Raw genomic sequence first — 27,795 nt, 5'->3', positions numbered from 1 at the left:
TATGATGGCAGCTCATGTGAAAGGGCCCTGTGCCCAGGCAAAATCTTATGCTATCTTGTTTAAGAACTATGATTTTCAAAACTTGCTCATAATCTTTAATTGAGCATTCCCCCAGGTCAGCATGAAGCAAGTATATGGAAGCTTGGTTGCTGTTATGTTTTTAACCACTAAATCTAGGGATGTAGCTCAGTAGTAAAGAATATGCTTTGCATGCAGAGGGTCATAGGTTCAATCCCTGGTACGGTTGGGAGAAACTCCTCCCTGAAACTACAAAAGCTGCTGCCACTCAGTGTAGACAGTATTGAGGAAGATGGACCAATGGTCTCACTTGGTAAAAGGCCACCTCCTATGTACCTGTCAGGGAACTGCCATCAGCTCAGAGGTGAGAGGTGGAAGGGCAACTGTGTTACAGGGAGCCTCCGAAGATCTTGCGAAGCAGTTCTTCCTCGGGCAAGGAGGGAAGCCCCACCTCCAGTGGGGAAGGGGCGCAGGGATCAGAAGATGCTAGGGAGAGCCTTAACACCGAGCCTGAGCAAAGCGGAGGGGAGGCAAGTCCCCCTTTGCCAGCGCCCACTCAGCGCAGTAGGTTTGGGCGCAGAGAGGGGAGGAGAAGGATGGGGGTCCCATGACTGTTATGCTGGGGAAGGTATAAGGACCCCCCACTCCCAGATTCTGCTAGCAACTGAGCAGGCATGGACTTGCAACACTCTGCACTGAAAATAGTTTTGTACAGATAATAAAGCCTGGAAAAGACAGGTTGGAGTCTTGCCTGTTTGCTCTCGAGCAACCACACCAGCACCTGACAGTACCTATGCAGAATATAAGCTGCCTCCCATCAGACTTGTGTAAAAATGACAGCTAAGGATATAAACGATGTATGCTATACAGTCAAACCTCGGGTCCCGAACGCCGAAAACCGGGAAGTAAATCCTCCAGTTTCTGAAAATTTTTCGGAAGCCAAATGTCCAGCGTGGCGTCCGCTGAGTGTAGGAAGCTCCTGCAACCATTCGGAAGCCGCGCCTTGGTTGTCAAACATTTCGGAAGCCGAACGGGCTTCCGGAACAGATTACGTTCAGCAACCAAGGTTTAACTGTATAACTATATAAACTATGTATGCTTTTGTTTTACTTCAAATCCATGTTTCTTAAACTTCTTAAAATGCAAGAGAGTATATGAGAAAAATGTTTCTTAAAACAGTAGTATGCAAAATGTGAACTTTTAATGCTAACTTGCTTTTACAGAGGTACTCATTTGTACCCACTGAAACAAGACTTGCTTTTTTTAAAATATGCTAAAACCAGTAAATGATTGAAATGATTTCCCCCCTCTTTAAGATCATATTTCAGATGATTGAAATGTCTTCAATGAGGACTGGCGTCTTTAATATGTTGTTGACTTACTGCTGTCAGTCTTGGCTATTTCCTACTTCTGATGACCCGAATGCTGTTGAAAAGGCTTTTTCAAATGCTAGCAATTACAGTGAACTTGTAGTAGAGGCCTGTTTATTTGGAACTGTTTTCAGGCGTGATCAAAGGTAAAAACAAAAGCAATGTTACTTTTGTGTTGCACTTGGGAAATGTATTGCTGATTTATGTAATAATTTCCAGAGTTGGTTTTTGTTGTAGCAAAAATAACAAAGGGTTGTATCCAATGGTGTCTATACAGAAGGGGAACAAAGTTCACTTGAGCAATGGGGCTTCCCTTTCCTCTTCTACTGCCTCCAGCTCTCTGCATAACCTCAATACAGGCATACCTTGGTTTTCGAACAGCCTAGTTCTTGAACATTTTGGCACCCGAACAATTGAAATCCAGAAGTGATTGTTCCGGTTTTTGAACATTCTTTTGGAAGCCGAACATTCAACGGGGCTTCCACAGTTTCCGATTGGCTGCAGGAGCTTCCTGCAGCCAATCAGAAACTGTGCTTTGGTTTTCAAACATGTTGGAAGTCAAACGGACTTCTGGAACTGATTCCATTCAACTTCTAAGGTACGACTGTATTGGCTTGAGGGTCTAGGGATCCTCCTCAGGAGATCTTGAGCCTGGAGGGAGAAGAGGAAGAGGATATCCTGTTGTGCAAGCAGGACTTCAAAGCGTCTTGTGTCATCTTAAAGATCAGTACATTTATTATGTATTATTTTGCATGGATCTGTACCACAAGACTTTCTGTTGTCCTTATGGATTTATCTATTTTTTCATTATTTTATTAAATGCAAAATGAAGCATAAACAAAATCCTCACAGGAAACAGGTTAGAAATATTGAAGCAGAGACAAGATGGGGGTCAGAGATATGTACAATACATACCAGACTTTTCATATAATAGAAATTAGAACAAGTCTATAAAAATAGAAACATAATTAATATGGAGAGTCCTTAATTTCTCAGGGTAGTGAACTGCATTTCCAGCAAACCTTAGTTTCTGAAGCTCTGCACAAATTTCCTGCTTTATTGTATCATCTATTTAAAGGCTGGGGGTGAAGGAGATTGGTATGATTATCATGTTTATGTTAATAATGTAGAACAAAGAAATTTCTCCCTTTTATGTGGATTTATGATGGCAGGGAACCTTAAACTATAATAAGTAAATATTGAAAAATATATATATTTTTTTCTTCTCCTTTTAAATACATCAAGACTCGTTCAGGAAGTATGTGCTTTTATAGAAAATCTTGGAGATGAATGTGCAGCAAATGTTGTTACAGAAAGGTCGGTATTTCGTCACCTGGTTTTATAATAGTTATAATTCACTGTATCTGTACCATTCATAACATTCATCTCCCCACTTCTGTTTCTTCTGAATCATTGTTTCCTGAATTGTGCTTCAGAAAAAATTATCTAAACAGCAGGGTGCTAGGAAGTCATCATGAAAAAGAAAATAACAAGGAAACTGTGCTCTTACAAACACTATAGCCAGGATCCAGAGAACTACACAACTAGTTTTGTTCATCCAATGGGATTCTGGGCTTGTGTGTTTTGAACAGCAGTCTTCCATGCTTTTGAAACTGAGCAGAGTTTCAGAAGTTGTTTGCCATTTGAAGATGGGGAGTGAAAACCCTCCTAGGCATGCCAAAAGCCTTTTGGACATGTGTAAAATAGCTCTTTAGATTTTGTTTCCATGATTTGATCAGACAGAAACAGCATGTTGAGCTAGGTAAATTCTTAATCTTGCTATAAGAGTCACATTTGGCTCCCCCAGCCTCAGATTCCTCATTCCTGATTGATGGCATAAATCATGCTGGATAGCTGCAACAAGATTAATTCCACAGTTTCAAACTTGATCCTGGTAGGGCATCTGCCTGTAAAAATGCAAGTGTTTGATTTATCCTAGCAGCCCAGCCAAATTAGAAGGGGGGGGAGCAATTATTGTTGCTCCCTTAAGTAGATGTTTGCACCACTGAAATATAAAGCTGAAATGAAGAGTGACTAATGCAAAAAAAGGGAGCACACGGTCAGAGGATAAAAAAAGGAATATATTGTATTACAGTACGAACAGGGATGACCATTATGTGAGAGTTTGCGCCATCAAATTTCTGTGCTTGCTGGATGAGACAAATACATTGCACAAGAAGTTTATAGAAGACTTTGTGATGAAACTACTTGACAGGGTAGGTATCTGTTTATGGTGCTTTGTGCATATGTCTTGGCTTTGACAGTTGGTCTGCTCTGGTTGCTGGGGACATAGCAGCCCCCCTACCCTCACAGACATTAGTTCCATACTGTTATTATTTTGTGGCAATCGTGCCCTTCATTTCTTTGCTTGCTTTGCTGTCACTGTAGCTTGTAATAAAGATAAGATGGAAAATGATGGAAAATAATGGATGGAAAATGTGAAAGCCTGGGGTGTGTGAGTGAAGCACCTTATCCAAAAGTTGCTGCTTATATGACACCTATTAATCATGGGGCAAGATATACAGCAGCATTGTGTTAGCTACGTCAGATATTTGTGTTAGCTGCTTTAGAATATGTAAGGTTGCTCCTGAAGAAGGAACCAGTTCTAAAACTAGATTGAGCTACACTAGATTTTAATAGTTGTTGCTTTTGAGAACCAAAACTCCTCTTTGCATTCTGTGTATACTGTAGATATCTACAGTGTTCAAATCCATGATGTATTTCTGCAGCTAGAGTACTGTCATCTTTATGAGAGTTGTGTACAGGGTCTTCCTTACTTGCGAATCGCTGCATTCAGTGATCTTTCCTCCAGCTTGGAGGTGCTAGGAAGAAGTGTCCTGCATCTGCTGCCCTTTTGACCTAGACTCTCCCTTGTGATTAACCTTTTCAACCAGAACTGAAAGAAACTAAAGTACCAAAGCATTCAGCTTGAGCAAATTTATATTCTCTGCAGGGTGAACTCATGTCCAAATCAAAAAACCGCTATTATGTGAACTCCTTACAACACAGAATTAAAAATCGACTGTGGCAGACATTGCTAGTTCTGTTTCCAAAACTTCATGAGGTACTGTTTTTCATAGCATTTGTTTTTATTACTTATTTTATTACTTATGAAGGGAAAGTTAATTAATAAAACAGCTTTTCTATTTATAAAATGGGGTGCATAGTACCACAAGTATGTAAGACTTCCTTCCAGCATATAATTTCCCTAAGAAGAATTGCTTAGAATTAAGAAGGTAGGCTGCTTTTGTGGCTGTACTATTAGTTTTTTAATTGACTGGCTAAATTGAAATGATTCATTTGCTCTTTTACTGCTTTTTATTTTTATTAGTTTGTTGTCTGTTTTGAAAGAAAACCCTTTTAAAACCCTAGGAAGGAAAGAGTAGTGTGTTTGTGTGTGATTGATGTAGGTTTACAAAGTATAATTGATTTCATACCTGTTATTTTATCTAGGATATTTTAACAAGAACTATTGACAGGATTCTACAAGCTGGACATAGTAATAATCAAGCATCAGTAAAGTACTTAATAGAATGGAATATCATATTGATTCTACATAAGTTTCCTCATTTTCTTCAAAAGTTCTGGGATTGTTTTAACTATGTGAGTAGTAAGGTATTTGGTTGTTCAATTGTGAATAAATCATATATGTTTTTATTGAGTCCTTAAGTACTTTTCAAGTATTAATTTTGTTTTTCTTAAATGGATTCCAGGGACAGGGGTAGCATTTACCATTGAATATATTGACGTTGATAATATATGTAATAATTGTGTTAAAACAGTTAAGCCCCTGTATTTTGGAGGCATGAATGACTGTTTCTGGGTTCAAAATTGGTTGATAAGATGTCATTAAACTATAAGGAACTACATGCATTGGGAAACCTTGATACTAACACATGGCTTATTTTTCAGGGTGAAGACCAGCTTAAAACTAGCATTTGCACATTTTTAGCAGTGATGTCACATTTTGACGTAATTCTCCAAAATATATCTGAGAAGGTACATTTTTTTGGTTGAAACTAAGAAATGGGGTGTAGGGAACAAATAATAATAATCCGCTAACTATATCTTGTTGAGGTTACTGCAATGTGTTTTACGGGGCTGCCTTTCAAGACCACTCAGAAACTTTAAAGACCAAGGCCTATCTACTCCAAACCAGTGGCAAACCACTGTATAGCAATTACAAGCCAACTAGCAGGGTATGAGTGCAGTAGCTGTCTCTCCTGCTGTTAATCCCTTAGCACGGGCATAGGCAAACTCAGCCCTCCAGATGTTTTGGGACTACAACTCCCATCATCCCCAGCTAATAGGACCAGTGGTCAGGGATGATGGGAATTGTAGTTTCAAAACATCTGGAGGGCCGAGTTTGCCTATGCCTGCCCTAGCAGCTGGTATTCAGAGATATGCTGCCCGTGATTCTGGAGGTAGAATATGACTATCATGACTAGTAGCTGCTGATAGCTCTGTCCTCCATGAATTTGTCTAATCCCCTTTTAAAGCCATTTATATTGGTGACCATCACATCTTGTGGTAGCAAATCCCATAGTTCAGCTATATGCTGTGAAGTAGTACTTCATTTTGTCCATTCAACTTAATTAGATGACCTGGGTTCAGGTGCTTTGAGAAAGGGAGAAAAACCTTTCTGTATCCATTTCCCCCACACCCTACTCATCTTACCCCTCCTGGCAGAATCCCCCCCCCCCCATGCCTTCACTTGGCTAGATTGCTGACTATTACAGGTCATTTGGACCATATTTTGGATGTTTAAAAGTTTCACTGGTTCCCCATGCATTTCTAGGTTTAAATAAGTGGTTCCAACCTGTAAAGTTCAGTATTTTGAGGACCACTTGCTCCCATTCAAGCCTGCATGTTCATTAAGGTCACCTGGAGAGGCCCTATTTTAGATACCTCCAGCTACAGAAGTTAGTGAATGGTGATTGAGAATCGGGTCTTCTCAGCAGAGATGCACTGGCTCTAGAATGTCCTCCCCAGGTCTGTGCACATAGCGTCGGTACTTAGGACTTTTAGGCTGCACGTGAAAACAGCCCCCCCCCCCCCCCCGCCTCCAGCCTCTTTAATAACTACGTTGTAACATCACAACACTAATGTTCACTTTAGAGCATCCCCAAACTCGGCCCTCCAGATGTTTTGGGACTACAACTCCCATCATCCCTAGCTAACAGGACCAGTGGTCAGGGATGGTGGGAACTGTAGTCCCAAAACATCTGGAGGGACGAGTTTGCGGGTGCCTGCTTTAGAATGTATTGGTCTGTTAACTGAGGTCCAGCTCTGAGGGCCTTCTGGTGGTTCCCTCATTGTGAGAAGTGAAGTTACAGGGAACCAGGCACAGGGCCTTCTCGGTAGTGTGGAACGCCCTCCCATCAAATGTCAAGGAAATAAACAACTATCTGACTTTTAGAAGACATCTGAAGGCAGCCCTGTTTAGGGAAGTTTTTAATGTCTGATGTTCTATTATATTTTTAATATTTTGTTGGAAGCCGCCCAGAGTGGCTGGGGAAACCCAGCCAGATGGGTGGAGTATAAATAAAATATTGTTGTTGTTGTTGTTGGGTGGGGTATAAATAAAATGTTGTTGTTGTTGTTTAGCAATATTAAGAAATGTTAATAGTTTTTACTTTGCAATGTTTTGGCATTTGTTTTGTTCTGTTTTTAATTTGTAGGCCACTTTGAAAATATGTTATTGAATGATGGAAGACAATTTATTATTAATTATTAAAATTAATATACATTTGCAGATATATGTTGGTTTATAATGCTGCAAGTTAGCTAAGAGTTGAAGGCTATGCATAGAAGTATAATTCTATATGGACTAAAAGCTGGAGTAAATCTTATGTTTGGATGTAGGATTTCTTGATAAAACTTCAGTTGAACTTCCAGCTCATTGCCATGTCAATTTAAAAATGTTTCTCATTAGGAATTAGATGAGTTATAGTTATACGACTTCTTACATATAGTTGTATTGCTTCTTACAAGAAATGTATGAACTACTAAAGGAATGCCTTTCTCCCTCTAGACACCAGCCTTAAAGAAAGCCCTCGTCGTTGTTCTACAGTGGTGTTTCCATCACAATTTCAGTGTTCGACTTTATGCTTTAATTGCCCTTAAGAAAATTTGGGGAATGTGCAAAGCATTGTGTGTGGAAGATTTTGAAGCTTTAGCTCCAGTTATTGAATGTAGTCTCAATCAAGCAGAAAGCATGCATGGAACAGGGTTAGTAGCTCATAATTATTTTAAAATACTGCTTTGAAACTAGTGATGCTCCAAAATGAAAACACTTTCTAGACCACTTATGGATGAATCTAATTTTCTCAAGGAGCACTTTGTTATACCCATAGTTGTGTTGTCTCATCTGAACAAGGTAGAACATTTTAAAATAAACCAAATTCAGCAGTAACAGATAAAGTGAAATTATGAAAAATGTCTGGGGATTTCTTTTTCATCAGAAGCATACCTGGCCTGTGAAACAGAAAACTAGACTGCTTGTCTCTTGAATTTTAATAAACTGACTTACTCCACTTATTTGAATATAGGTCAATCACTTCCATATTATTATTGATGGATTAGATAGAAGATACTGGTGGTTTGTGGAGTAAAAGGGAGAGACCAATAGTGTGGCAATTTGTTTATTCTTTGGGAGACTGTGAGGTTAAATTGATCTGAAAGTGCTGCATTAATATATGACTTAATGTCTGGAAGAATGTTAAGTGGTGAACCAAATAAGGCAAGTAATAACAGTGTAGGTGTATAAAGTAGGATTGCTCTTGTATAGTTCATTGTATATAAACACAAATCATAATGAAGTCCTAAGCATTTTTACTTAGAAGAAAGTCCCATAGAGTTCAGTGGATCTTACTCTTGAGGTGATTATGCTTAGAATTGCAACTTTGAACTATGCCCGGTCTGGGGAAGAAGGTTTAATCCTTTGAATATAGTTCATTATTATATTATATTATATTATATTATATTATATTATATTATATTATATTATATTATATTATATTATAATTAACCTGGCCAGAGCCTCTGAAATGGGACAAGATAAAGATCTAAATTTGATAACATATATATATATATATATATATATATATATATATGTTGTGATTCACAGACCCACAAATGAGTTTTCCCAGCTGTTTGTTCTGTAGCTGCTTCCACTGCCAGATCGTGGAACTACTGTTTAAATTCCATAAAAAGCAGCTGCAATATGTAATTTGCCCCAAGTGTTCAGCACAGAAAAGGGCTGGAAGAATTGTGATGCGTATTGCTTAAAACAATGAGTTTTAACAATGAATCAATGAGTCGCAGCCATAGAATCTAACTCACAGATATGTGTATGCTCAAATGTGATTTATTCAGCGGAGAGACCTCAGCTTAGTGTGAAAGGAAACCATGTGGAGCTCTTTTAGTTCTTCTGCACCACAAAGAAATTCCCTTGATCGAGGCGATGTTGTGTAATACCTCATAATTACCCTTGTGTGCTTACTAGTTGGAAAGTGACCAAATCGTAATATAAAAAAAGAAGAATTATGCTGCGGTCCTTACCCAACTTATCTGGGAGTAAGCCCCATTGAATTAAATAGGACTTACTTCTGAATATACATGGTTAGGATTGCCTTTTGGTAACCTTCTAAAAAGAGGCTTATTGAGACATTTTCTTGTCGTACATCATAATATTATCCTTACAATGCAGGAATGCTAAAAAGAATTGGCAGCGCATCCAAAAACACTTTTTCTTTGAAAACTTTCATCCACTTAAGGATTACTGTGTTGAGGTAAGTACATAAATATTCAGTGGTTTGTTTATTTGTTTTTTAAAAAAACAACCTTAGATCTGTCTAATTAATGACACTGCTAGTGTGATCAAGGAGACATGGCTTCAAATTTCCACTCATTCAAGAAACTAACTGGATGACCTTGGGTAATTAAGCAAAGGCATTTTTGTGTGTGTGTTGAAAACATCAAACTCACTGCCAGAGTTATCCTAATTCTGCACCATTTTGTTTTTATATGTGTGCTTACTTTGCCTAATGTACAGTTCAGTCCTGTGCATGTCTTCACAGGCATAAGCCCCATTGTTCTCAACAGGACTTACTTCCAGATAATACATGATTGCTTCCTTATTCAGCTTTTGCTACAGGACCCTTAAATCACGCACCCCAGATATTTGGAAATTCACTAAACCCCTTCTGTTTCTTGAAATTTTATCAAATATTATACACATTCATAAAAGCTAGAAACAGACATTAAATAAGAAAATGAAAGTCCAGGGTCTGAATTTCACGTTTCTTTGCAACCACAGGATGTACACAACCCTGAACCTCATATAGAAGCGTGTGCTTTGAGAAATGACTACTTACTTGGAACATGTCTTATTTTATGGATTGCCATTATGCAGTTAGAGAAGGTGGGCAGAGCAGTTCAATTAGGGTGGAGAATTTATGGTGGAAGAACCGCCAAATCCAGAGTCCTCCTGACCAGGGTGGCAAGACACGAAGTACACCAACTCTTGGTATTTTCCCTCCAATGTCAGGAGAGTGGGAAGGTTTTGGATACGGCAGATCTTCTTAATATACCCATATGATGTCCATTTTATCTCCCTACTGACATTTCAGGTGGGGTTGTACTCTAAATATGCTTGCCTTCCATTAAAGTCAATGAGATTTAAGCCCAGTCATACCTCGGCAGTTGAACGGAATCCATTCCGGAAGTCTGTTCAACTTCCAAAACGTTTAAAAACCAAAGCGCTGCTTCTGATTGGCTGCAGGAAGCTCCTGTTGGACTTCCGAAAGAACATTCACAAACCGGAACACCCACTTCCAGGTTTCAATTGTTCGGGAGCTGATTTGTTCGGGAGCCAAGGCATTCAAGATCCAAGGTACGACTGTACACTGAAATATCAGTAGGACAGACCGAATCATCATTTTGTTTCTCTTATTATAATAGGGCACTAATGCTTCACTTCGACTGGTTCATGGCTAATATACTTCGGCATTTTCAGTGCTAGTTCAATTTTCCAAATATTATTTTTCAGACAATATTTCACACCTTGCCGCATCTTTCAGAAATTGCAGAAGAGGAATTGATTTCTCTATCTAAATTTAAAGCATTCACAGACATCCCACTGAGCTCAACATTTCCATTCTCTCATTCTCGAACTTCACTTCTTGATCTGAAGCAGTGTGACTGGTCTCAGCAAGATTTGGGTAAATAACTAGTGCTGGCTTAAATAGTCACATATATTTTATATACTTCTTTTAAAATTAATTGTGCAGTATTTTAACAACACAAAATGTTAAATGGTTATGAAGAATATTATCTGCCCTCAGTATTTAATTTCTAATATGCTAGGATTCTCAGCAGAGTTTGTTGCATTCAGGTAACTAAATATTCAATCTTAGGTTTGAGTTCAGCTGAATCAAGCAGCCAAAGGCAATGGACAGATGTTCAAAAAAAGATAATTCCTTGGAAGGACAGTACTCCTGATCTGGAGCTTGTATTTCAAGATCGGGCTACTAAACTTGGAAAAGCAAACAATAAACTGATTGTAGTGGCTTCACTCATTGATAAACCTACCAATTTAGGAGGTAAGATCTTACCCACTTGAAACTACCAGTACTTGAAAGTATGTTATGTGACTTACATTTTTTTTAAAGCAAACTTTATATATTCAACCTCTCTATATAAAGGATTTCCAATGGAAATTGCATTTAATCATTCAAACTACAGCACAAAAGAGAAGTGCCTTTCACTTTTCCCCCTGACATTACCATAAATTAGTGTAGCCACTTGTAGTAATTAGTTGTTTGCAGGGCCATGTTATAGGCTGATGATGCTTAGTTTAAGATCTTTAAGGGAAGAGTGAGTCATGCTATTGTATTTTTGTATAGCCTGATAGACCCACCATGAATGCCCTTCTTCAGCATCTAAGTGCGCCATTCAATTAATGAAATATGACTCATATTAAATGAAAGTGTTCTGCTTCTTTGTAGGCTTGTGTCGTACATGTGAAATATTTGGGGTGTCGGCTCTCATTGTTGGCAGCCTTCATTATATAAATGACAAGCAATTTCAGTACCTCAGTGTTTCTGCTGAACAATGGCTTTCCCTTATTGAGGTGAGCAAAGAGTATATTACTTGTAGACTACTTAAATGTAACTTAACTTGCCTCAGTTTTTCATGAATGGGCTTGCCTAACATTGTATGGGATTAAAATTCTTTATGCTAGTGTTGAAGTGTTATGTATTAGTCTGCTACCTTTACAACTCTTTCCTGTGATTGACTGGGCTGAGCCTCTGGCTGTTTTACTACGGTTAAGCACTTTGACATTTCTTTGATTTTAATGGGAACGTTAAGCATGTGTGTTCCTGAATATATCTCTGACTAGCATTGCTGGAGTGTGGGCTATTGTCTTCATAGCTTGTTTGTGGCATTTATGGAGGCATCTGGCTGTCAGTTGGAAACGAGTTGCTGCACTAGATGGATTCCCAACCTGATCCCTGCTTTTTTTGTTTTGAGTGATTGAACCTAGCAGTGTGGCTTTATGAATCTTATAAGGATACTGTATTGGTCCACATGATGTTAGCCTTTCAGCTGATCAAAATCTGACATATTTTGACTGATACAGCTATTTGTACTGTATATTAATAGAGGTTTGCATTTAAACATTTCTATACTAATCTCACTTTTCTAAAAATAAATAAATGCGCAGGTAAAGCCATTCCAGCTTGCTGATTATTTGGAGCAGAAGAAAATGGAAGGCTACACTATAATAGGTGTAGAGCAAACGGCTAAAAGTTGTGATCTGACAGAATATTGTTTTCCAGAGAAATCCCTCTTGCTGCTGGGGTAAATAAAAAAACAAAACTTTTTAAATATAAAATGATTCTAAATAATTTTTTTGGTAGTGAAAGCTGAGAATTGTAGAGTTTGAGGAAAATGAAAAGATCAGCTATAATTGTTGTTCCCATTTACTGTAGTGGCTGAATAGGACTAGAATAGAAATATATGAAGGCCTCAACCACCCAGCTGTCCGTCATTGTAGTTTTATTTCTGATGGTCCCCTGGTGTAGAACTCACTCATTCCAGATATTTTTGTCCTCCCCATTCAACAGGGCTGTAGGCTTATTTTTCATGTAATTGAAATGGATGTAAAACAGTAACACATCAGCTAATTGCACTGAGCAATATTTTTAGGGAGTGAGGCAAGAGTCATATTAACTGCAATTGATCTGTCTTAAAAGCAATATTATTTATGAAAGGGGACTGAGGAAATGTTATCACTGTATCACAGTGCTGTCTTCTCTGCTAAATATATGATTAACATTATCTGGCCCAGTAGCAGCAGTGACTCCTCAGACAGGGTCTTGTTACCCAATATCATTTTATTTGGATATTCCTTTGATTAAACCTGGGTCTTTTTGCATGCTGAGTAGATGCTCTCGGACTGAACTGCACCCCCTCTGCTAACTGTGTTATATGTTTGTGTGCTTTTCTTGTCAGAAATGAGCATGAGGGAATCCCTGCAAATCTAATTCAGCAGCTGGACACCTGTGTAGAAATTCCTCAGCAAGGAGTTATCCGGTCACTTAATGTCCATGTAAGTGGAGCTCTGCTCATTTGGGAATATATAAGGCAACAGATCGTCAGGGAAAAAGAATGAAGAGAAATACATGAATCTTGTCAAAGCTGTTGCTCTGATGGTGCTTGGAATTCATGGAGTAGAGATACTGCACAAAAGAATAAGTTTTGTATTTTGCATGCCTTCATTTTTTAAAAGAACTCAAATGCCTTAAACCATGACTGTATTGAAATATTCATTGATGATAAATATTCTTTCAGTATACAAGTTTCTTGGTGTAGATTATGTTGCTGAAAAAATCTCTTTATATTCTTCTTAGGTGGGTTCCAAATAACCATTTTGTAGCAGGGTGGCAACTCAAGTTTGTGGGTTCCCTTCAACCATACACAGAGCTGCTGGGGCAATGCTCCTATTTTATCAAATTAATATGCAAACAGACTCAATGTGTACACTGGCATGACTGCACAATAACTAGCATTTGGCTAATTTTATTTATTCACTTGTGAAGATCGACTATCAAAATGGATGTAAGCGTTCTATTAATACAAAGGAAACTACTTGAAAGAAGAAACTGGTAATGAACTCACAGTGTAACATTTGAGTAGATACAGTGCACCAATTTGCCCTTTATTGGTAGTAGCAACTTCAATGAGGTGTGGTTGGGAGCCTCTTCTCTTCACCGTGCACTTCAAAGTACATACAGGCTAGGAGCCTTCACGCCGATGCCAGATAAACAAGTATAGCTTTTGAAATTATTTATAGGCCATCACTGTCCTTTACTGATACTGACACTTTTAAGTATCACTCAAGTGCTCTTCTTCTGCAAGCTCCTTTGTCGTGGCTGTATTTATAAAAGCTGATGAGTAGCTATGACTTCTCAGTTGTCTCTGAAGGCTGAAATTCTCCTGCTTCCAACTTTGCTTTATATTTTAGATAATCTCTTCTTCTATCAAAATATTTAACCTGTTTTGAACAAGATCGCTGTTAGGAAATGAGATTGACACAGTAAAATTCTAGTGTAATGAAAACAGGAAGGACCTCTTTTGATTATCATTGCAGCATTTCAGATCTGGGTATGTAACCATGTTGATGTACTCTGAGCATTTCAGGGTCCTCAACTCCCTTAAGGGAGAATTCTCCCCTAGTTCTATTACCAAACAGTTCTAATGTCTTCTTACAGTGAAATGTGGGGTGCCACAATCAACCCTACCTAATTGGTCAGGCAAATATCTCTGAGATGCTCACACAACCCTTGAGGTATTTGATACAGAACACTACGCTTTACACCCCTATCAGTGCTATGCCAGTTTATAGGGTTTATCTCATTGCTGGTAAAGACAAGTACATACTGGAAACCTAGGAAGCCACCTTACAAGAGTCAGACATAGCCTAATGTTGTCTCCAGTGACTCTTCAGGGTTTCAGACAGGAAGTCTTTCTCAGTCCTATCAGGAGATGCTGGAATATTTGGGGGGGGGGGGGATTTGTGCTGCTTACCCACTGTTGTGGACACACATTTTCAAAAGAGCACCTAAGTTTCTCACACTTCGATGCCTCTTCCATATTATCATCTAAGCACTTCCAATACTCATCCCGAGCTCCCCAGCAAGCCTTCCTTTCCTTCATTGATGGAGCTGTCATTTCTGTCACAAGAAACAAAAAGATCGCTGTTATTCTTGAACTACTTAACATAACTTACAACATAACAAGTCACCATCCAATCCTACACTTTATTGAACCTAAACTGTTTTTACTTGAGTCTAATGTTGAATGTAAAATGTTTTTTAAGTGTGTTTTTTTAAAAAAAAATATTTTGAAAGGCACTGTATTTATAAGGGGGCAATACTGAATTGAAAAGATAATCAGGCTGTGAAGCCTGATACTTTATATGTAGCCTGTCAACATTGTTACAGTTACAAGAAAGCAGTTAAAGGCCTATGTCAGCTATCTGAATTATAACTGTGAACAGCTAAAATAGGGATGGTTAACCAGCAGCCCCCCAGGGGTTGTTGGACTACCAACTCCCATCATCCTTGACCATGGTGGGGGCTGATAGGAGCAGTAATCCAACAAAAATGGGTCATAAATTAGCTGCCCCGCCCTATAGCATATAGCAGATGATCCTGACAGTAATTGCCCGAAAGGACTGTCACAGCCTTGTCCAGTCAATGTGGTCTGGTGGTCAGTGGAGACAGAAGAACCTAGAAAGAGTGTGAAGAGCTGAAATCTCTTAAAAATTGAATTCGTGAAAGCAATAACAGTATTCACATTTTAAGAGAGTATTCTTGACCAAGATTCAGGTGATTTAAATTCAGGCACAGCTTGCTTTATTGAGCTTTGCTTTACCATACTTTGCATATATTGCCCCTTATATAAGGACATTGGCACAACTGCTGGCAGCCCTTACCTACCACCACCTCTTCTGGTTACAGGAGCTCACTAGGGTTAGAGCTGGCTTTTTTCTAGCATGTAAAGCACTGTTCGACTCATGTCCTGCTTTTGGGCTTCCAATGGGCATCTGGTTGGCCAATGTAAGATCAAGACACTGGACTAGATGGGCCATCTATCTGATCCAGCAGGTGCTGCTTATGTTTTGGGAGCCTTTGGAGGGGGTGCAATTGTGTGGGCCACAATCTGCCTTACTATTACATAAATATACTGAGATTCCAAGGTTGGCATTGTTTGGTTCACAGCAGAGTCTAAAGCCCAGAGATTTTAACTGTAGTAAAAAAACCTGCCACACCTTATGTTTAAGGAGGCACCATTTCATAAGCTCTCTGAAACGCAATCTTCTTAAAAGCAGACAACAATGTCTACAGTGCACTGTTACTTAGTATTTCAAGAACACTAACACCATGTAAGACTGGTTCGTCGTACAAACAGCGTACAAAACTACTGAACACTAGAAACCCTACAGTTTGCCACCTGCATTGGGCACATAAAACAATCCCAGGTTGTCAGGTGAAGAGTTTTAAGAAAAACATTGTATTGCTGGGCATTTGCCACATTGCACGCGACCAACCTGAGCTGCTGAACTCGGGGCTAAATAACGGGGCTCCCCAGGGCACCTATCCCCAAAGTCCAGTTTCTGCAGTGAATCGCCGAAAGGAGCGCGCGCGGTCTCTCCCGCCGTTTCCCTCCAGGGGCCCCGCGGAGCCGCCTGCACGGAAGGCGCCGCGTGACCGAGTCCCGCGCCCTCGCCGCGCCTGGAGAGCGATGCCAAGTGGGCACAAGGCAGGGGAAGCGCGCGGAGGAGGCTCTGCTTGCCCTCCACGCTCGGCTGCTGCAGTTTTGGGAGTCACCTCCTCCTCTCCGCCCGCAGAAGGGCTGAAAAGGGTCTCCCCGCCCGACAGAAGCGGCCGCTCCTCTGCGGGAAGCCAGGCTCCCGACCTCCAGACAAGGTGAGGATTCTACACGCGACGCCTTCACCTACCCGCCGCACTTCCGGCTGAGCTTGAAAAGCCCGGATGTGCATCCAGGTGTCGAACACACAACACACCGGAAGCGCATGCGCAGCTAACATGGAGCGCCTGAGCTTATTATGATAACGCGGAGGCGGAGAAGAGAGGATGTCTCTCTCCGCCTGCTGCGTTATAGGCTGCGCGTGCGCACTTACGCAGCTTGCTTGGCGGCTTTGTTGCTAGGCTACTGCCCGGCCCCCTTCAGTGCTGCTCTGCGGGCGGGAAAACAAATGGGCTCAGGATGAAGCCCTGGGACAGGGCAGTGACCTAATAGACATGAATTGCAGTTACATTTCGTGCGTCCCACAGGTTTGGAAGCCCTAATTTAGCCGTTAATATTCTGGTGCTTTCGAATAAATGGCAATAATATAATTCGGCAATCGAGTGAAAATCTTCAAAATTGCCACCATGTATTTTTTAAAGTTTCAGTGTTAAAGCAGCGGCGTCTGCATTAGCAGGTGGGGCTTTTTTGAGGATGGAAGCAGACCAATTAAATTGACATTTGCAGCTGATTTTGGTAGAAAACGGACGGGACTGTCCTTACGCCACTTTGGCACCCGCCGTGCTTGCAATTGTGCTGCCCGTTAAATTCCACATTTAAAAAAAAAAAAAATCCTTCCTGGTGTGTGTGATGAAGTATGCGCGCTTTTCGAAGTCACGGCAGGCCAGAATTTGTTAAGAGACGAGGAACAGAAGCGGAGAATTCGGGAGGCTCCGAAAGCGCAGCCTTCCTTTGTCGCGCAAGGGCTGCCTGCCGCCGCCATCCGAGCAGGGATTCTGCAGGAGGTTTTTGCTTTGTAGTTGTCAGGTCACCTCTGTGAGTCGCGACAGAGACGAGGCCCCAAACGGCTACAAAACGGAACAACTTTATTAATTCCTCCTGATTTAGCAGCAGCGGCTTCAGTTTGGACGCAGCGCCGCCTATGGTTGATCTAGCAACATAGGAGCCCAGACTTCCCATATTCTGACAGTTTAAGGAGGGCAAAGTGTCCAGCTGGTGGCTTGAGAGTTGCATTTCATCCCTGAGGGAAGCATTCATGGACCCCAGGAACCGAGGAGTTCCGGGCTACACCATGAGGGACCAATGAAAAACAGCTACTTCCCCAAGTCTGAGTAGATTTTCTCAATTCAGTCACAGCCTATTTCTAAAGGCCGAGAGTTACAAAAATCTTCCCTTCGTGTGTGAGTGAACTCTCTCCTCCCAAGCAGCAAAATGCTGAAGCAGATGGGTCCTCAAGCCTAAAGTCTGATCTAAATGATCACAGTATGGGGTTTGGGACCGATTCTGCCCACCTCCCCAAGTCAGATTAAATATTGTAGGGTGACTAATGCATCTGAACTGGATCTATCTGCTCTGCAGGTATCTTGGTGGTGAAGCTTGATTCCTGCTCTTTACTTCTAGTATTGTGAATGGGATTATGGCATTTGAGGGAGGGGGAGCTTCTGACAGGAGCCAACTCCTAGGGGCCAAAGTCCCTTCAACACCCCCAAATAAAATATTTGAGGGGGGCTGGCTCCCCCAGAGTTGATGGGTATTGCCATTCAAATAGTGTGTTTGTGTGTGTGCTGCATCATGTGATTATGTGGGCAGGGCTTATCTCCCCCCCCTCCAATGTTTTACCCTTGGCTGCTGCTGACCCTGTTTTGAGGCAAGTGCTGGACAGAATGGTCTTTTGGTCTAATGACTGAAACCAAAGCAACCAGTGTCTTAATAATTTATCAGTTTCCTAAACTGATTGTAAACCCCACACACCTTTACATTCTACTAGTGGAACAGTAAGAAGTGCTGGCTCGTTTCCATGGGAACCAAGGAGCTGCGCTTCTGAACTCTGTGGCTTTTTCACAGCATTGAGGTAAGGGTTGATCTTGAAAAGTATTGAATGATTATAATTCTTAAAAGCCTTCCATAAAACACTGCAGGACTATGCCACTTTTGAACTCCCAAGACAGACACTTACAATGTTATCTTTTTAGTTGGCATACATGTACTTGCTTTGTTTAGGTTCTTCTTTTTATTTTGCTGTATGATTTTCTGTAGAAAATTGGTGGCTTGTTGATAATTTGCTGTCTGTGGGGCATAAACCTAAAGCAATATTGTTGATACTTAGTGGCTGGAGAAAATGCAGAGTGGGTAACTCTATAGACAAGCTCCCCTGTCTGGAAGAGGATGGCCTTCTGATCTTTTTTTCCTCATTGTCTTATAGAATGAGTTGCCCTGTCATGATTTACATGAAAATAGCATCTCTCTGTTGCAATGAGTCCTATGTATTCCCAGATAAATAACTCCTAGTGGTCAGAATAGGCCCAATTAATGTTTTACATTAAGTCCTATAGCAATGATGAAGCTACCAAATTATATACCTTTTCATTTGATGGATTGGAGACCACTGGATACCTCATGTAAGCTCCTCTGAGCTTTCTAAAGGAAGAATGAGACGTGTGCATTATTAAAAATTAGCTTCAACTTTTATATAGGTAATTAAATAAATATCCCAGGCTTATTTCATTTCATTATTTAGGGAAGTGACCATAATTCATTGGCAGAGCACATGCATTGCAAACAGAAGACCCCATCTTCAATCCCCACACCCCCAGTTTAAAGGGTTAGGTATCAGGTGAGGGAAACAATTTCTGCCCGAGACCCTGAAGAGTGGCTGCTGCTCAGAATTGATAGTATGGGTGATAATACTCTGTCAGGATGTAAGGCATCTTCCTATGAATAGTAGTTATTCTCAGAGAAACCATGTTAAATTTATACAAGGAACAAAAACCTCAGGATAGATATGCTAGAATCTGGCCAGGTTTGGTGTTCTTCCCCCATTACCTCAGTGAAGGCGGCAGATCCCTCTTCCAGTGCACAAAGTCATTGATTAAATCCTGACCGGCAAGAATATAGTGTAACCCAGGGGGTAATTTCTACCACTGAACCCTCTTTTACTGCCCCCAGGAGCTGCCTACCATATCCCCTAATTCCTGAAACTACCAGTTGTCACTAAAACCTAAACCCTTAAAAAGGGGTCTGTGGCCATTCAGCCTTTGCCCCTCTTGATTTCCCCAACCTGCAGCTCATGTCTGAAGCTGCCAGTGCCAGAGGTGACCATTGAGAGCAAGTTTGCAGTGTTAGTTTGGATTAAGTGTAGAATTAGTTAGACCAATATTCTGGTATTTTGAGCTGCACACCTGCCATTTCTCCCCCTTCTGCCTTTTTAAAAAATACATACTCCATTTGAATAAACTGGTTACCGTATTTTTTGCCCTATAGGACGCACTTTTCCCCCTCCAAAAATGAAGGGGAAATGTGTGTGCGTCCTATGGGGCGAATGCAGGCTTTCGCTGAAGCCTGGAGAGCGAGAGGGGTCGGTGCGCACCAACCCCTCTCGCTCTCCAGGCTTCGTGCAGCTCTCCGCAAGCAGCGGGAGCCCGTCGCTGGGCTCCCGCTGCTTGCGGAGAGTTGCCTGCATGCTGAAGCCTGCGTGCGCTGAGCTCAGCGCGTCCAGGCTTCGCGGACCTCTCCGCAAGCAGCGGGAGCTGGTGCTGGGCTCCCACGGCTTGCAGAGAGCTGCCTTTTTGGGGGCTGGGGTCGGGGGAAGCTCGGGCTTCCCCCGCCCCAGCCCCGCGCCTGGGGGGGAAATAATTCTTTTCCCCTTTATTTCCCCCCCTAAAAACTAGGTGCGCCTTATGGGATGGTGCGTCCTATAGGGCGAAAAATATGGTAATTAGAGGTGAACACACTCAAGGCCTATGCTACTGATTGTTAATGTGCCTAGGAAAGTGGAGGGGAGACAGGCTGAAGTTGCCAAGCCAGGGATCTTGAGGAGACCACGGTAAGGCCTTGATGATGCATAAGCAAGCAGTGGCAGCAGAGAGAAAGGGCTAGGACAGATCCCTCAAGACTATTAGCCTACACTACAGGGTTCTCACTGGAGCAGGGACTTCCCTCTCATTACAGAATATACCTGAAATATTACACTAACTTAATGCTTCTTGTTCATGTGAATTCAAGAGAAGTTCCTTGGCAATGGTGGATGATGACATTTTTAAAGAAAGAAAGCTCCTAGTCAAACTAACTCTATACTTATATTCCCTGAGCCAAGCTATGTATCATGGGGGGCTGTCTGGCAATGAATAGTCTGACATAACAAAGCAACTTCATCTATCTAGCTCAGTACTTCTTCTTCTGGCTGGCAGCCTACCCCATAAGCAAGTCTACTGATTTATATCATACTATGCTTACTCTGAATGTGACAGCTAAGAAGGTTGCCAAGTACTGCTTTCAACAACAACAAAAGTATATTTTAATTTACATAAATTTGAATTTTGGATGCACTTTAGGGTTTTCACTTAGAGATTTTAAGCTTCTGTTAATTTTTCAATAGTTATCATGCTCTGCTTAGCATTAAAACTTCCAAGCAGAGTGCAGCCTCATTTTTTGTGTGCCTATTGTATTGCCCTGAAAACTATTTTGGTAAGGGAGCATGCTGAGCTGCAGTCTTCATGCTTTTAGATAATGGATGTTCCTTATATCCAAGTCATTGTATAACATTTCTCAGATAGTAATAAGAATCTGAAGACAGCTAAGTAGCTAAATAAACTAGCCATTTCAAGTGCAGGTCTGTTGTGCTTTAACAATGCAGTATCAGTATGTGAAAAGATGTGCGGGTCTTTGAATTAATGCCATTGCTTTCACTGAAAATTCCTTGTTGCCATAGGAAACTACCTATACACCATGGAGTACCACCGACTACAGTATCTTTCAGTACTAGTTTAGTTGTAGTTGTGGTAGTTGTAGTGGCTCAAAGAAAGCCTTGTTTTACTGCAGTCAAGTGGCATTTTGCTATGCGTGCAGCATAACATCTAGGAGCCTCATGCCCTCAGATTTCCCTCTTCTCCCAGTAAGTACTAATTTGATGGCACAAGGTTGTGCTAGGAGCTGGACTGCTGCTCTTAGCTGAAGCTCTCACCTGTGTCTGTCTCCATCTCGATCCTCTCTGCCCTCCTTGTGTAACACAACTGCACAGTGCATAGGCTTCTCCAGGACACAGGCACAGTAGCAACCACCAATTCTCTTGTATAAGCAAAGAAGGTAGGCAGGCTGGCCCACAGTTCCAAAGTCAAGGGCTGAGGTGTTTCATAGCATCATACCATAACTCTTGCACTGGATGCTGGACTGGGCTGCTGGGCCAAACAACTACAGCTCTCAAGTTCCTTGGGAGTAGGTAGCACTGTTTTCAGGAAGATCTACTTATTGTGTGTGTTCAGGACTTGAGCAGAGTTTCTAAATAGAGTAAAATAATCCATGAGCCTAGTGAATTGTTGTAGAAAAGAGTTTAACTACTGCACACATTTTCCTGTTCTGTTTTAGAAACCTAATTTTCATTAGTGCATGCAAGAACAAAATAAATGCCCTATTCTGTTGACATTTGAACAGAGACTGTTCTGTTTTGAGTGAGTCAGAATATTAACACCCTTGCTTTGATCTTAGTTGCACATACTCCATATGAATTAATGCACACTTGAATAAGCAAATGGCTCACATTTTTCATTTGAACTGTGCAGATTAATTCTGGCAACTATCTTTATTTTTTGGTGGGCAGGGGAGGGGGAATTACAGATATGTAAAATCTCTAGACAGTATATATACATAGCGCACTTGCTTAGAATAATTTCTAAAAGGTTTTGAAATATTAACAAATAGAACAACCACATTCAGGCTTTTTTCCTATCACCTAAATCTTGCAAACTAACAGGGTGTTACATAACTCATTGCTCACATGGCTGGCTGGGCTGCATGTCCTGGATAACATTTTCAACCTAGCTTTTAATTTAAGAAATGTACAAGACAAAGGGAGGAAATAATAAACTGCGTAGATAAATTTGTCTTACTATTTGGTATCTAGATCTTTGGGGAGGTCATTCTTATCTGCATGCTACATCTACCACTAGTACAATGTTGGCAATGCATAGTGTTTCGGGTCAGTGATGCACTGGTAGGTCTCGAAAACTAGAAAAATATGGGTGCACTCTAGCAAAAATTAGGTACACCTTACTTCCTTAACTATTCCCAAATGTATTTAAAATATTGAGGCTGCAGTTCTAACCCCCAACCATACTGCTGGTGTGTGTGTGTGTGTGTGTGTGTGTGTGTGTAGGATTCAGTGAATAGCCCTGCCCACTAGCCTCTGCCCACCATAGAGCTCTCCACTGTGGCCTCAGCAAGTATAGTGGAAGAGACATTGGTCCAGGGGGTGGCTCCCAAGTGGGGTGTTACAGGGTCTGGGTTGGGGCTGGAGCTGGGCTGGACCATGGATCCATTTTGTTGTAAGCCAGTCCAGCTCCTGGGCCCCATCTACTACTCTGGACTGGAGCTGATGCACTTTTGTAAAGAAAAGAAAAGAAAATGCCCACCCCATCTTCTGCCTTATACGGAAAGAGCTGACAGGGCTATGGTTGTGCCTGCAGATCTGTGGCTCTGCATCTCCATGGCTCCCTTGAAGTACTGCTCTTCCCACTTAAGTCTTTTTTGATATAAACAAAATCAGTGTAGCTGAAACAACCTGGAGAAAGTATTTTTCAGGGTCACAGCACTGGGCTTGTTATCCCTTTCTTTCCTTTTGTCACTTCCACACAAGTAAAATATTTCTTAGTAAAAATAACACGGTATCTCACCAGAAGATGGGAAACAGAAGCAGAAACCATAGACTTGGTATGAACTTTCAGTAGTTTTATTAGTTTTGTCAAGCAAATAATTGAATCTGAAATTGATTCAATAAAAATTTGAGAAGTGAACACCACCTCCATTTGACATGTAAAAATGCCACAGAGACAGCATGTACCATTGGGTTATGGCAACATTTCAAAATAACATTTTTAATTTGTATGTAGCAATGTAAACTTCAAAAATAGTAAACTATAACCTTTGCCTCTTTCTTTGTACATATCACATAGTCTATCACAGATAGAAATTTAATGGCGAACCTAAATTGTAAAAGTAAACAGCTTGGTGCTTACAAGTTTTGTAAAAAGTGTTAGGTTTGATGTTAGTCTCTTGTGTGTTCTTTAAAAAAACCCCACCCTCAAAGCAATGTAATAAAAGCAAGTGGCAATTCACCTCTTAGTCCCCTTTTGTATACATCATAAACTGTGTTCCCTGTAAGTGGCTGCTAGCTTTATTGTTGGTTTTTAAGCAAGGTTCTTACATGCAGGGCTTGATTCTTTTCACACTCACAGAAATACAGATCAGGAGGAGAGTCCCACCTCAAGACCCATGTAAGTGGGAAGCAAATCTGACCTGGCAAGAGACCCTGAAGTCCCCAAGTGTTCAGCACTCCCATTAATCAGTGGCTTGAAGCAGGCACTCATTGATTTCTTTGGGAGTTTCAAGAGCACTGTGTCTGCAGAACAACCTTTTCATGTTGTAAAGACCAATGCAGAAGCAACTTGCAGTGTGACCTAATTCTACACAGACAATGGACTAGATTTCTGTAGAAGGCACTGTATTTTCCCTTGCATGAGAAAAAGCATGGATTGCAGTCAACATGCACAGTTATAAAGAATGGATGCACTACCCCAGAGAACTTTTCCTGCACAAACTCTATTGAGATGGATGGGAGTCATGCAAGACACCACGCAGGAAGAAGCCTGCCATGTTCTTGCACACCTGCTATTCACTTCAATGTGGCTTTCACAGGAAAAATCCCTGGCTAATGGTGCCCTGATACTCTTGACTGCTTTCACCTTCATGCTTTTGTGCAAAACTTAACATTTTATCCGGCCTCTGCTCTGGCACCAAGGGCACTAAACTTCACACAGCAACCCCCCCCCCCATTTTCTCCCTCCCCCACCAAAAGATTTTCTTTTGGTTTATATGAAAACATTTATAGAGTACAGCTCTGTTTAAAAAATAAGCTTATGACATAGTATAGCATCTGTTTTTCTCTCTATATATATTATATATATTTGTAAATCACAGTGTGCGATGTGTCATTCAGTACTTAATGTTCAAATTATATGCCCTGCTTTTCATGATGATTGATCATTAAAACAATATACGCAATATAATTCATTTATACGTTACATTCATTTAAAAAGAATTCTGTTTTTGCCTTTTTAAATGAGTTCTCTCAAGTGAAGTATCTGATGTGAAACAGTGCAAGCAATTTGGACATGCTGAAACGTGATGCCTCAGACTCTATTATTATCAAAACTGTACATCTATGTACACTGTATTGAACATATGTGCTTTGCAAGAAAAGATCTGTGAATTATAGCATATAATGTTAAGACTTTCCATAAAAAAACAACATTAATGTGAGAATGATGACATGGATGGGCGTGTTCTCCTGCTTTTATTTTGTAATCCTGAAACAATGTCTCCATTTCCTTCCGGTATCTCTTCCTTCTTTCGTACTTTGAGGCGAGTGAGGAGCTTTATCAACCACTCATCCCATTCCTCTGGTAAAAGCAGCAGCAGGAAGCCCAGGCCAATGATGACAATGGCAATTACGCGGACACTGTTGAATTCAATGTCACTCAAGTAGTGATCAACAACTGCATGAAACATTGAACTAATATCATTAAAGGGTACAAAGTATCACATACTCAACAGAATATCACATAACTAATAGCAAAGAGCCTCCATTTCAAGTCAGTTTCACAACTTTAAGGCCCCAAACATGCAACCAAACAACACTGATGAAACTAAACATTATCAGTGGCATTAAATATTGCATGGGCCTGGATACACATAACTAGTTTATGCATACTCAAGGGCATGTATTCTTGTAGGTACTCTTGTTGGTATAAAACATTTCTCATTCATTTGCTTTTTGCATTTGGGTTAGACTACACAAGCAGCAGCAGTTAATTTTTCCTCAAATCAAGTTCATACACGATGCAGGGTGAAATATAAATCCTATAAAGAAATAAGTTGCCTAGAAGCCTGATTGGTCATCTCCTGTTGCATGTGGTTTAGATACCTTGTTTCAAAACATTTGAAAAGGTTGCTTTATGGGCATGGTGCTCCTGTTCTCTGTTTGGAGCACACAGGGGTTATGGAGGCTAATTTGTGACAGGGCCTAATTTGTGACAGAAGGGTTTTCTGATAGAGATGATCACACTTCCAGAAACCTCAATCAATTAAGCTTGAATGTCATTAGGTGCTAAAGAATATTGCAGAAATAGCACGGTCATGAGCTCCTGCCAACCTAGCAGTTCGAAAGCACGTCAAGTGCAAGTAGATAAATAGGTGCCGCTCCTGCAGGAAGGTAAATGGTGTTTCTGTGCGCTGCTCTGGTTCGCCAGAAGCGGCTTTGTCATGCTGGCCACATAACCCAGAAGCTGTCTGCGGACAAACGCCGGCTCCCTCGGCCAGTAAAGTGAGATGAGCACCACAACCCCAGAGTCGTCCGCGACTGGACCTAATGGTCAGGGGTCCCTTTACCTTTACCTTTTAAGCTCCAGCCAAAAGTACCTATCAGATACTGCTTTTTATCTCACTGAGGAGTCACCTTCTCCTTGTCCCGCTGTTTTCCCCCAGTAAACCTGCTGTTTACTGTTGAATCAGAGCAAACATCAATCAGTTTTTCTTTCTGGGTATGGAACAAGCTGAAGTGTGGATGAACCCTGAGTTTGATCTTACAGCTACTAGTAGTTTAGGATGGGTATTTTAAATGGCTTATTCCTTACAGATTCCCCCACTCAAAACTTGCATTCATATTCTCAAAGCTCATATTGTCTACTGAAATGGCTATCTTTTTCCATTTTCTTGAATATGATTAATGATTAATATATCATTAGGAATCAATCAGTTTACTTTTTCAAACCATCACTTTCACACCTGGCACTGAAATAAATGGGACATGCATAAAACCTCATTATTGTGCCAATAGAAAATTAGAGATAAATGCTTGAAATCAATTTATTTTGACATTCTTAATTTTTTAATCTAAAGACCAATACTATAAAATTATACTACTTGCATATAGGAAGAATAAGAACTCTGTAGTTCTTTAAGTATAAACCAAGTATATGCTATACATACATGTGCATATAATTTAAATTTTTAAAAAGCTTTCTTACCGACATTTACAGGTACACTTAGTACAATTCCAAGAGATATCAAGGTAGGATATGTAATAGCAATCCCAAAATTTAATAAAATATTGAATGCTGAAATAAGAAACAAAATTATTTCATTTTTGAGAGAGCAGTTGTAAAACAAATCCTCTTTAGTCATGCAGGTTTAATTAGTTCACTTTAAGCAGTCTCATTTCAACCAGAGTGAACATTTGCTAGTAAAAAGTGTAAAGATTAAAATCTATCAAAATTCTCTAGATTTTGCCCTTATAAAGAGGTTCCTCATGTCTAACTTCTTGTATAAAAAGGAAAAGTTCCAGCAGATATGCAATTTGATTTGGGGTGTTGAAAAAGATGACTGAAGGTGGAGATTCAAGATAGGCAAAAGGAAGTATTTCACATAGCACATTGTTACATTACACAATTTACAGAAGCAAGGTGCTGTGATGGCCATAAACTTAGACGTTTTTAAAAAGGGATTAGACACATTCATGGAGGATAAGGTTCTCAATATCTATATGGTACCTCAAGAATCAGAGCAGAATGCCTCAAAATATCAGTTGTTGAGGAACAACAGCAGGAGGCGGCTCCTGTCCTCCTGTGGGGCTTCCCTTAGTGCATGGTTGGCCACCATGGGACACAGGATGCTATACTAGAAGGACCTTTGGCCTGATTCAGCAGGGCTCAATCCAGCCCAGTTGGCCAGCTGGTCTGGCACGGGTCAGAGGCACTGCTATTATTGGAAGATTATCAGAAACGCAGCATTCACTTACTCAATAATAGGACTGAAAATCCGCAAATGCTTCCCCAAGGAATGTCATCAAAAGAACTCCAGTATTCAACTTTGGTAAAGTAAAGGATGATAGGAATACAGGTAACAAAAAGTACATTGAAGACTGCTAACACTGACAAAAATAAGGCAGCTTCCCCAAATTTAGCACTCCCCAGGAGAAGCTTAAACAAAACCTGTAACACAGAAAGATAAACAGATTGAAAACCAGGTGTATTTATCTATATTTGGTTTTAAAACCTTAACTCAAAGCATATACTGTAATTTCCCATTTAAATCATGTTTTCCCTGTGCTAACATCATAGTGGATAGAGAATATATAGGTTGTGCCAGCATGCAAAGGCAGGTTAGTGCTTTCTGTATTCTGTGAACGAGCAAGAAATAGCTATGGATGCTGGGGCTTTCTGCCCCCATGGTTACAATGTCATCAGTGCTTCACTGGAGATGGGGCTGAAAACAGCTCAGTTTGGGAGTGTGTTGGGGT

The 27,795-nt window shown here is 40.6% G+C and overlaps 3 protein-coding genes and 1 long non-coding RNA gene across 8 annotated transcripts in view; 2 read left to right on the top strand and 2 right to left on the bottom strand.

Moving 5' to 3' along the window:
- The window catches only part of TARBP1 (tRNA guanosine 2 -O-methyltransferase TARBP1), a 31,361-nt gene extending 18,107 nt beyond the window's left edge, over window positions 1-13,254 (top strand). Inside the window, exons 18-30 of the mRNA XM_080997604.1 lie at window positions 1,335-1,534; window positions 2,634-2,705; window positions 3,484-3,604; window positions 4,342-4,452; window positions 4,842-4,991; window positions 5,301-5,387; window positions 7,423-7,619; window positions 9,100-9,181; window positions 10,441-10,612; window positions 10,808-10,993; window positions 11,399-11,523; window positions 12,118-12,254; window positions 12,909-13,254. Coding sequence (XP_080853730.1) covers window positions 1,335-1,534; window positions 2,634-2,705; window positions 3,484-3,604; window positions 4,342-4,452; window positions 4,842-4,991; window positions 5,301-5,387; window positions 7,423-7,619; window positions 9,100-9,181; window positions 10,441-10,612; window positions 10,808-10,993; window positions 11,399-11,523; window positions 12,118-12,254; window positions 12,909-13,068 — 1,800 coding nt within the window. The 3' untranslated portion in view covers window positions 13,069-13,254. The remainder of the gene's footprint in view (window positions 1-1,334; window positions 1,535-2,633; window positions 2,706-3,483; window positions 3,605-4,341; window positions 4,453-4,841; window positions 4,992-5,300; window positions 5,388-7,422; window positions 7,620-9,099; window positions 9,182-10,440; window positions 10,613-10,807; window positions 10,994-11,398; window positions 11,524-12,117; window positions 12,255-12,908) is intronic.
- A 190-nt stretch (window positions 13,255-13,444) lies between these two features.
- Window positions 13,445-16,561, bottom strand: COA6 (cytochrome c oxidase assembly factor 6). Of its 2 annotated transcripts, none has more exons than XM_080997830.1 (3): window positions 16,420-16,561; window positions 14,484-14,629; window positions 13,445-13,950 (listed from the first exon to the last, which is right to left on the bottom strand). In XM_080997830.1, the coding sequence occupies exons 2-3, from the start codon at window positions 14,625-14,627 to the stop codon at window positions 13,855-13,857; spliced, it is 240 nt and encodes a 79-aa protein (XP_080853956.1). In that variant the 5' UTR covers window positions 14,628-14,629; window positions 16,420-16,561; the 3' UTR covers window positions 13,445-13,854. The 2 variants fall into 2 exon arrangements, with proteins under 2 accessions (XP_080853956.1, XP_080853955.1); XM_080997829.1 differs by lacking the exon at window positions 16,420-16,561 and adding an exon at window positions 16,009-16,160.
- Window positions 16,562-16,624: 63 nt separating this feature from the next.
- Window positions 16,625-23,037, top strand: LOC308472699. The gene is made up of 3 exons (XR_013983641.1): window positions 16,625-16,756; window positions 18,217-18,300; window positions 20,451-23,037. It is a non-coding gene; the product is annotated as an uncharacterized lncRNA (long non-coding RNA).
- A 110-nt stretch (window positions 23,038-23,147) lies between these two features.
- SLC35F3 (solute carrier family 35 member F3) overlaps window positions 23,148-27,795 on the bottom strand; it is a 96,870-nt gene continuing 92,222 nt past the window's right edge. For all 4 annotated transcript variants that reach the window (XM_080997746.1, XM_080997747.1, XM_080997748.1 and 1 more), the window contains 3 exons: window positions 27,295-27,487; window positions 26,525-26,614; window positions 23,148-24,994 (listed from right to left, as the gene is read on the bottom strand). In XM_080997746.1, the coding sequence (XP_080853872.1) occupies window positions 24,750-24,994; window positions 26,525-26,614; window positions 27,295-27,487 (528 nt within the window). In that variant the 3' untranslated portion in view covers window positions 23,148-24,749. The remainder of the gene's footprint in view (window positions 24,995-26,524; window positions 26,615-27,294; window positions 27,488-27,795) is intronic.

The sequence above is a fragment of the Podarcis pityusensis genome (genome assembly GCF_964106645.2).
Source record: "Podarcis pityusensis genome assembly, chromosome: 3".
NCBI classification, from domain to species: domain Eukaryota; kingdom Metazoa; phylum Chordata; class Lepidosauria; order Squamata; family Lacertidae; genus Podarcis; species Podarcis pityusensis.
Note: the sequence above shows the minus strand (reverse complement) of the source record. Positions and strands in the feature narration are given on the sequence as shown.

Coding starts and splice junctions, on each gene's coding strand:
- COA6 (XM_080997830.1), bottom strand. CDS start 14,627: ATGACAGCTCCATCAATGAAGGAAAGGAAGGCTTGCTGGGGAGCTCGG. Junction 13,951..14,483: donor ATGTGTGTCCACAACAGTGG/GTAAGCAGCACA, acceptor TGTTCAAAACAG/GTTAAATATTTTGATAGAAG.